The sequence below is a fragment of the Oryzias melastigma genome, linkage group LG17 (genome assembly GCF_002922805.2).
Source record: "Oryzias melastigma strain HK-1 linkage group LG17, ASM292280v2, whole genome shotgun sequence".
NCBI classification, from domain to species: Eukaryota; Metazoa; Chordata; class Actinopteri; order Beloniformes; family Adrianichthyidae; genus Oryzias; species Oryzias melastigma.
This window is the reverse complement of record NC_050528.1, coordinates 28,925,326-28,934,868: the sequence shown is the minus strand read 5'-3', so window position 1 is coordinate 28,934,868 and position 9,543 is coordinate 28,925,326. Positions and strand designations below refer to the sequence as shown.

Below are 9,543 nucleotides of genomic sequence, written 5' to 3'. Positions count from 1 at the left end.
AAAAACTGGTGAAAAAGTATGTTCAGTTGATAAGTACTCGTTTATGAAGTATATTGCGATTATTTTGATGTGATTTATTGTGTCTGTTCCTTTAAATGGATGTGTTAGGTTTTTAATTATTGTGAGAGATGCTGTCTTTGAACATGATGACAGTATTGATATAACAGGCTGCACACAGTCTGCTGATTTGTAGTTTAATAACTAGAAAAGTGATCTGGATGAAAAAGAGGGGCTTCAGAAGAGTGTTTTTGCTCATCTTGCAGGAGTGGACCGCTGAGGCTGACTTCACACATCACACTCACACAGCTTCCATCTCAGCTGTAGCAGCCAGCCAGAGGTTTGTCGTCACAGGAAGCAAAGATGAGACCATTCAGTTGTATGACATGAAGAAACGAACCGAGCATGGGGCTTTGCTGCATCACGATGGTAAGGTCTCTCCATTATGTCTGCTTTTCTCTGGTTCTATTGATGAACTGCTGTGGATACCCAAGTACTGCACATGATGCATCAGTGTAGCAACTAGTTTTCTCAAAACTGGACAATAGAACACTTAATGAGACTTTGGCTCCACAGGCACCATCACTTGCCTTCAGTTTTATGGGGATTCTCATTTACTGAGCGGAGCAGAGGACGGACTGATGTGCGTGTGGAGCACAAAGAAGTGGGAGTGTCTGAAGTCCATTAAAGCTCATAAGTATGGATGCAGAAATGCTCTGCTTTCAGGCCGCCTGCTGTCAGTCTTTGTGTAAGATGTCTTTTTTTGTTTTTTGCAGAGGTCACGTCACATCATTGTCCGTCCATCCTTCAGGAAAACTTGCTCTCTCAGTTGGAACAGACAAGACTCTAAGGTGAAGGCCAGTTCCCTGAAAAAGTCAATTGTTGGAAATGTTTTATCAGGAAGTAATCGTTCTTTTTCCTGATCTTAAGAACCTGGAATCTCGTTAATGGAAGGTCCGCTTTCATCAAAAACATCAAACAAAGTAAGTTTCTTCTGAATTTTGGTGCAAGTAAAGCATAAAATGTATCCTAACTGTCTTGGTTTCCCCCTCACAGATGCACACATAGTTAGATGGTCTCCTGATGGGGACAAATATGTGGTGGTGATAAATGATAAAGTCGACATCTACAAGCTGGAGACGGCCTCTGTCACGGGAACAATCACAAACCCCAAAAGGATCTCCTCTCTCAAGTTCCTAAATGTAAGTTTATCTACACACCCCTCACCTGGTTTCACTCCAATCTCTGAAGAATACTCGTTCCAAATCAACCACGGTAACATAATGTGCTCCCCAGTTTAAAGTCTTTGACCACACATTTAAAAATCCTCACTACCTGGTCCCTCCCTATCTATCTCTATCTCATCTTGCACCAAATACTTACAACCAGTGTTAAAGCTGAGGCGTAAAACTCCCCTACTTTGATTGGACTTCAACACTAGAGATGATTAACCTTGTTAACCTTGCTGACATTCATTTATTTTAACTTTTGTCTGTTTTTAAATAGAAGGTGACCTTGTCTGTATGCTATAAGAAGTACCAACAAACAAAATGTATTATTATACTCCATTATTACCAAGGTTAAAATGACATAAATAAATCTGTAGCTTACTCGTGTTTCATTTTCAGAACTCCATCTTGGCCGTTGCTGGAGATGACGAGTCGGTTCGGTTATGTGACGTTGAAAAAGCCAAGTGGGTGTGTGAGTTCAAGGCTCATGAAACCAGGTGAATTCAGTTTAGCCTTTTTTCTTGTTGAGTTAATCACAATTTAGCTCGTTTGTTTCAGATGCAGTTGAACGATTTCACTTTTGTTTGTGATTTCAGAGTGAAAGCGGTTGATAGTTTCACAACGGAGGATTATTGTGTTTTGGTGACTGCTTCAAATGATGGCTTCATCAAAATGTGGAAAATCCATCTGAAAGAGGTTTGGTTCTTCTTTAGCAAAGGACACACAAGAAAAAGCTAAAATGATCATAATGGATAATAGGTCCTTTTTCTTGCTTTCATATCAGAAGTTGGAGTCTCCGACTCTTCTGGGGGAAGTGAACACATCAGCCAGACTGACCTGCCTTGCTGTGTGGATCCCGTCCTCAGTACAGCAAACGGATGAGAAACCAGCATCTGAAGCAACCACATCTAAAGGTGATGAACAATCATTGTTTTATTCTTTATTTCTCTATTATGAGGAAAATAATTGTTTTACTTACTGTTTTTCTTAATTGCTAATAAGTTGGAAATATCGTTCAATGCTAAATATTTGTAACAAATCAATAAGTTAGAATTATTTAAGGATCATTGAGTCTAGAGAGGCTGTTTTATTTTACTATCTAAACCAGTGTTTCCCAAACCTCAGACTGCGGACCTCTAACAATCCATTGAACTGTTGGTACGGGGTCATTCAGGAAAAAAACTGATTTATTCATAATCTGATTCTGAAGGATGTTTTATTTTGAAAAACTGATGGATTCTCCACACCGCATCGACTCATTTTTGAAGCATGTCAAGTCTCTCCATAAAGAGCTGGCTGCAGACATCAACATCCAGAGCAGGAAGTCCTCAACCGGGACCAGAAGTTCCCTCATATCACTCGAAAAAACTTTATTTCAACTGCCAACCCCAACAGTTGTGGTTCTTTCCATTTTATGTTTCAATAAAAACATTTTTCTACAACTGTGAACTCTTTTTGGTTAGGATTAGAGTTAGAGGAAGGGTAAGCTGCATAATTTTGACTCCTACTGATGATGTCAGGTGCCATCTTGTCTGCAGCTAGGTCTCTCTCATCGCTCTCGTGTCAAAAATCCTTCCACTACTTTGTTAAAGCGACTGCGCTGACCGCTAAATTAAATCCCCCAAAGTTAACAAAAAAAAAGCAAACCTACTTGGAACATTTTCTTTTCACTCTAATTATTTATTATCATATTTAGAAAATATCAGTTATAGTGACTCATTTTTTTCTGAATTTTTTTGTCACACCTTAAAAGTTGGACGAGGCTAAACTTGGTGTTTGATTCTTTTTTTTTTTTAGCTTCTACTTTGACAATTACAGGTTCAAGGAAAACCTGTCAGATTTTCATGGTTCCTACACTAAATCTATTGAACAAATAAAGTTGAAAGCAGATACTTTACTGAGGATAAAGATAAACTTTACCCTCAAAAGTTAAGAATGGAAACTGGAGACATAAAAAAACAATTGGAGCCCACTTCAGCCTCAAACAGGTCGGTCTGTGAAAAAGGTTGGGGACCACTGGTCTAAACTGTGTTCCTTCTGTTCCATTCTTAAATCTATATTGTCATTTTTGTATCCTCAGATCTTACCCAAGTTCTTGCAAAAAAGAGGAGAGTCCAAATTGCTGCCGAAGAAGTCATTCTAGAGGATGAGAGCAAACCTAAGAAGAAGAAAAAGAGCGGAAAATAATAAAGATGTATTTATGCATTTACACCATATCAGTTTATTGTGTCATATGTAAATTTGCTTTGTCACACTGATACAATTCAATGTTGTTTTTAAGATAATGGTTCCTCTTTGTCTGTTGTTGCCATCCCGCCATTAAAAACTTGTTGCTTTTCTGAAAAAAATAGATAAAGATTATTAGAAAATAAATGCTTTTATTTGTGCTGTAATACAAGTTGTCTCTTATGTTATTAGCTTTTAAAAACATCAAAGGACCCATTCCATGAAAAAACAACTTTTTGACCTTTTAAGTGTATGATACTGTTCATTCCTCACTATAAAGAACCCCACCCCTCAGGGCACAGTCGTGCAGACAGTGTATTTGTGTTGTGAACCAGTGTACCAATGGCCGGGCCTACTAAGGGCAGATCTATGGTATGTGCATCCATCTTTGACCATGGATGACGCCGTAAAATGGGCGGTACGCACAAACAGCGGCAGGTGGAGACTCATTAATAGAGTTGTTTTACTTCCAGGTAGGAAAAAAAACCCACAAAAATGAATTATATGTATAAATATTAGTGTTCCACTGGTAATATATGATCATATTAATGGATATAGTTTACTCTGAAATGTTTAAGAAAATCACGGATTGGCTCCTTTACATGCATCTATCATGCTTTTATTTTGAAAGTCCCAAATCAACCCAGGAAGTGAATGGTTTCCGGTAATCTTTGAAAATGCCTGGAACCGAAGTTGTGTAGTTGTTTTTGGTCCAAAAATACCCGGTTATGGTTGTTAACCCAATATTTTTTGTAATGAAAAGGGGAGTCTAGTTGTAGTTTTACTCGAGCTTTGGTCCATCGTGGTTAAAGCGGATCAAATTCTCTGATTTGAAAGTTTTTTTTTTGTTAAAAACCCGATAGTCTGAGGCCATGGCTGTCGATTGGATTGGGTTCGTGTATGCTGCTTTGGTGACAGCAGGAGGAGTTGTGGGTTTCGTGAAGGCAGGTATGTATGTGTGAAACACCAAACAATTTAATGTGTTCAGACACAAGAAGATAAATCCTCATTGTGGTGGATTTATACCTTTGTGAGCAAAGACAACTAAATAAATGATGAAATATTTGTGTTTTCTGCCAGTCAAATTAAGAAAATTATATTCACTAACGACTTAATTGGCTGAACTATAAACTACATGTACTGTATCCATATATGATCATATATTACCTTTGAAACATTAAAAAACAAAAATATTTCTGAAATATTAGTTATTTTTGTGAGTTTCTTTCCTACCCGGAAGTAAAATTCAGGCTCCACCTGACACTGCGTGTGGGTACCGCCCATTCCATGACGTCATCCTAGAGCCAGCAGCGTGTCTTCGTTTCTCCCTTGAAAATAAGCATCCCATTTTTTTCAAAGATGGATGCACATACCATATATGAAGTTTTGATCCAGATTACAGCTCAGACCAGGAAGAACAAAGACGTTCATGGATCTGTTTTAACACCTATGAGCTTTTCCCAATGATTGTTTTGTTTGCTCTCGATTCACAACGATTGGAATAGAGAAATACTATTCAATTTTAAGCCTAATTTTCCTTCTATATCCGTCGTCAGGAAAAAACATACAACTACAACTTGGTAAAAACATCAAAAACACTATTTTCAGTGGAGTGGGTTTTTAGCTCTTTAACACCGGAGCTGCAATGTTTACTTTCTTTGATTTACTGTTACTTTTCAACCGTAAACACGATAATTCCAGTAGATTCAGAACCTACTGGAATTATCGTGTTAACGGTTGAAAAGTTGCAATATTTCATAGATTTTGTGTTTAAGCGTCACTGGTGTTGTTAAAGGGTTAAAGTCCATAATGGGAAAAAAGACTGCAGCCTTTTGAGTTTGAGGTGAAACCTCGTTTGTGTGCCCAACTGAGGATCAGCATCGAAGAACTTTCAGAAAATTACAACATTTCCCATTCATTAGAAAAGTCGTGACAGTGAAGCTGACAGATGAAGCCTCTCTGAGGGCTGGAACTCTATAGAAGAATGCAGCTAAATCCCTGGACAGTGATAAGAGAATTTGATAAAATCAGAGAAAACTTCTGCTTCAAGGTTTTTCTGCTAAACATGCTGTGATTTATGGGAGGATTTAGTAAAGTTTGATAGCTTTAATGAACTATTTGATGATCGGATACTATCACGCAAAGACATAAAAAGCTATAGCTCAAGAATGTATTATGTTCATGCTGAGTTTATCTTAGTAATAGTGCTGCCACTAACCATTATTATAAAAGTCGACTAATCGTATCTTGTGGAAACTGGATGTAAAACACACATCTTAACCATCTTTAGCTTTAAACTAACTATAAACTAGATATATAGCATTGCCTGCGATAATGCTAGTGTGAATGCTGTAAGCTGAATTTGGCCGCTGAAGGTGCTAGTGCTGATAACTAAAGATGCTCAAATTGATAACAAAAAAAAAACACTGAAGTTGACAGCTGAAATCGCTGAAGCTGATTTGTCCAGCTAAAATATTAGTTAAATGCCAAAACTAGCCTAAACAACTAAAAAAGCCCAAGTTAGCCATAACAGCTAGCATGCAGCTGAAATTGACCTAAACTCCAAAATAGCCTAAAAAAGTCCTAAATTAGCCAAAATAGGTAACATGTTGCTTAAATTTTAGCTAATCTCCAAAATAGCAAAAAAAATCAGGAAGAAAATTATAATTGGCCAAAATAGCTAGCATGCAGCTGAAATATTAGTCAAACTTCAAAATTGCCTTAAAAACTGAAAAAAATAAAAAATTAGCCAAAATTGCTAGCGGACAGCTGAAATATGAGCTAAACTCCAAAATAGCCTAGCAAACTGAAAAAATCCTAAGTTAGCCAAAACAGCTAGCATGTAGCTGACATTTCAGCTAAATTCCAGATTTGCCTAAAAAACTGAAAAAAATTCTAAATTAGCCAAAACCAGCTAGCATGTAGCTGAAGCATTAGTTAAACTTCAAAATAGCCTAAAAGACTGAAATAATCCTAAAGCTACCATGCAGCTGAAATATTAGCAAAACTCTAAAATGGCCTAAAAACAAAAAAAGACTAAATTATCCAAAATAGCTAGCATGTAGCTGAAATATTAGCTAAACTTCGAAATAGCCTAAAAAAAACCTTTATAAATGCCAAAATAGTCCAAAAAGTTTGCAGAATGCCATCATAACTTTTAACTTTACTGCACTCTGACTCCATATGATATTAAGTAACAACTAATCAACTATTAAATTAGTCGTCTACTATTATAATAGTCTGGTCATCGATTAGTCGACTAATCGCAGCAGCCCTACTTATTAAAGTGTAACTAAACCAGGAAGTTAGAGGCTGACTCCACCCACAGCCAAAATTTGAAAATCCAGTTAGAGGGGCGGGGCTTGGGGGCTGGCCTGTTACCATTACTGGAGCTGCAGATCATGATGTCAAACTTACAGGGTTTGACCAATAACAAAATTCAACTGTAATACCTCGATTCAACCTGTAGGGGGCAGCAAATTGATGGTTTTGACTATATTTTGAAGAATTAAACAGTTTTATTTCAATTTGTCAAAAATGTGGCTATGACCAACAAACAACACCTTTAAAGCCCCATTTATAGACATCACCAGCAAAAAAAAAAAAATTAATTCAGGGTTTGGTTACCCTTTAAAGATAAAAAATCGTGAAAATGTGGATTGTTTTCCTCGACTCACTCAAGACCCATCTTCTCCTCCAGGAAGTGTCACCTCGCTGGCGGCAGGGCTCCTGTTTGGTCTGCTGGCCGCTCTGGGTGCTTATCGCACATCTCAGAATCCCAGGAATGTGTTGGTTTCCTTTGGTGAGTGGCTTTGTTTGTTAAGGTTAGCATGTCTGGACTGCTGCAGCCGTCTCACAGCTGACTTTAATGAAGGTGCGGCAGGAACACTGGCTGTAGTGATGGGACTCAGATTCCTCAGCTCTGGGAAGTTCATGCCAGCTGGATTAATGACTTTGACCAGGTAACTCCTCTCCTCACATTTAAGACTGCAGTCTGTTGATTTACTCTTATTGTTTGTTGTTTATTTTTCAGTGGACTCATGCTGGTGAAGATCATCTTTGGAATGTTAAAGAAAAAGTCTAATTCAACTTGAACTTTTGCTGTTGTAGCTCATTCGAGCCCAAAGACATGAGCTACAGAGATAATTGCTGACTTTAAAATGGTTCCTTGTGAATGTAAGCGAGTATTGTTGTGTGGCCCTGTAAAAGACTGCCATCCCATTTAGGATGTTCCCAATTGTGGCTGGGATAGGCTCCAGCAACCCCATGAAAATGGATTAAATGGGTTCAGAGAATGCATGTGAACTCCATAGAGTACAGTAAGTGTCTCCCCTAAGAAGACAGTGGGATGAAGCCTGAACTCCTACAAACCAATGAGCAGAAGGCTTCTCGCCTCCCAGAGCTGCACCCTAATGGATGATGATGATGATGATGATAAAGCTCTGAGGATTTAAAGGGTACCCAAACAGGGAAGTTGGAGGCTGACTCCACCCACAGCCGAAATGTGAAAATCCAATCAGAGGGGCGGGGCTTGGAACAGGACTGTTATCATTACTGGAGCTGCAGATCATGACATGAGACTTAAAAATGTTGCAATGACCGACAGATGGCACCTTTAAAGCCCCATTTATAGAGGTCAACAGACAAAAAAAGTTGATATAGGGTTTGGTTACCCTTTAAGGTTTTCCGAAATTAAAACTTGAAGTGTCAAAACAGACGTGAGCTGGAATGTTTTGTCTATTAAATGATTGAATGTTGTCTTGTGTTGGTATTTTATTGAATATCTTTATAGATATCTCATGATTTTTTTCAGCTGAGAATGGTACAGTCCAAACAGGTGCCAATGATGACTTAAAGCAGCAAAACCAAAAACTGTTTTGAGAGCCATTTATTTGAATGAGGTGGGAGAACAGTGATGCTGTCATTAAGCTTAATTAGCACACATGAGCGTTGAGTCACCTCACCTGACCTTCTTATTGTGTCAGCTGTGATCTATCTCGCACAACTACTTACTAGTGTCCGTATCGCTGTGAGGGAATGGGTCTGGGACACTATGGAGAGAAAATAGACTCGCCCAGATTTGTGCATAACTTTGGATTGTGTGTAACTTTGAATTTGTGCGTGTGTAATTCTTAATTTGTGTGCAAGTTTGGATTTGTGTGTGTGATTCTTAAAATGTGTGTAACTTTGGATTGTGTGTGCGTAATTCATAATTTGTGCATAACTTTGGATTTGTGTGTGTGTAATTCTTAATTTGTGCATAATTTAGGATTTTTTTGTGTGCAATCCTAGATTTGTAACTCCTAATACATTTGTGCATAAGTACAAAAAATAAGAAATTCAAAAAAATACAATTTAAACATGGACAAACTAAAATTACAACACTGAAACAAAATTATTCACGAATCACTTGTTACGCACACACAAAACTGCATTTACGCACAAATCTGATAAGACTTTTCACATCTCAGAGATTCGTCCTTACGTGATGTGTTTAAATGCTGCTGGAATGCTGGGTCATCAGAGTTTTCTCATCAATCGTTTTGAACTTTCTTAGACAGATATGCCCAATAATTAATATAAGAAAGTCTAAAAATGCATTTTCGAAACTCTAATCCCTTTAAAAAAAAAAAAAAAAATTTATAACGATCCAAACTTCAAACAAATCAAGAATTACACATGCACAAATCAGGTTGAGTCTTTTTTCTCTCCATAGAGCCACATGAGGATTCAGTTCTACCTGTATTTCATTATGCTGGATTTAAACTCTCTGTCTCTGACTAATAACGGGTTGAAAAGTCAAAATTGAAAAAAGTTCAAATTCTGCAAATGGATTTCCAGTAATATCAGCCTTTTGTGAACTACTATCCTCATACTGTTATTTTGAAAGCTGTAGTTAGAGACCCCGACCTGTGGGGGGCGCTGCAGCCTGCTCCCCATCTCCAAATCCATCAGGAGCTGCTGGTCTTTGCTGTAGACACTGCCATCATCAGAAGGTGTTGGTCCAAATGCTCTGTCTGTTCCACACATGTAGGAACCGTCTAGATCACACTGGAGAACATTTGATCTTTGTCTCCACTGGACCTGGATC

The 9,543-nt window shown here is 38.0% G+C and overlaps 2 protein-coding genes across 2 annotated transcripts in view; both read left to right on the top strand.

The window, feature by feature from the left end:
- pak1ip1 (PAK1 interacting protein 1) overlaps positions 1 to 3,619 on the top strand; it is a 4,537-nt gene extending 918 nt beyond the window's left edge. The window contains exons 2-10 of the mRNA XM_024281879.2: positions 264 to 426; positions 574 to 694; positions 774 to 848; positions 928 to 980; positions 1,054 to 1,199; positions 1,626 to 1,723; positions 1,823 to 1,922; positions 2,011 to 2,140; positions 3,307 to 3,619. Coding sequence (XP_024137647.1) covers positions 264 to 426; positions 574 to 694; positions 774 to 848; positions 928 to 980; positions 1,054 to 1,199; positions 1,626 to 1,723; positions 1,823 to 1,922; positions 2,011 to 2,140; positions 3,307 to 3,413 — 993 coding nt within the window. The 3' untranslated portion in view covers positions 3,414 to 3,619. The remainder of the gene's footprint in view (positions 1 to 263; positions 427 to 573; positions 695 to 773; positions 849 to 927; positions 981 to 1,053; positions 1,200 to 1,625; positions 1,724 to 1,822; positions 1,923 to 2,010; positions 2,141 to 3,306) is intronic.
- A 200-nt stretch (positions 3,620 to 3,819) lies between these two features.
- On the top strand, positions 3,820 to 8,210 carry LOC112152503 (transmembrane protein 14C). The gene is made up of 4 exons (XM_024282137.2): positions 3,820 to 4,400; positions 7,153 to 7,254; positions 7,327 to 7,414; positions 7,486 to 8,210. The coding sequence occupies exons 1-4, from the start codon at positions 4,325 to 4,327 to the stop codon at positions 7,544 to 7,546; spliced, it is 327 nt and encodes a 108-aa protein (XP_024137905.1). The 5' UTR covers positions 3,820 to 4,324; the 3' UTR covers positions 7,547 to 8,210.
- Positions 8,211 to 9,543: the final 1,333 nt, after the last annotated feature.

Coding starts and splice junctions, on each gene's coding strand:
- LOC112152503 (XM_024282137.2), top strand. CDS start 4,325: ATGGCTGTCGATTGGATTGGGTTCGTGTATGCTGCTTTGGTGACAGCA. Junction 4,401..7,152: donor TGTGGGTTTCGTGAAGGCAG/GTATGTATGTGT, acceptor CTTCTCCTCCAG/GAAGTGTCACCTCGCTGGCG. Junction 7,255..7,326: donor GAATGTGTTGGTTTCCTTTG/GTGAGTGGCTTT, acceptor ACTTTAATGAAG/GTGCGGCAGGAACACTGGCT.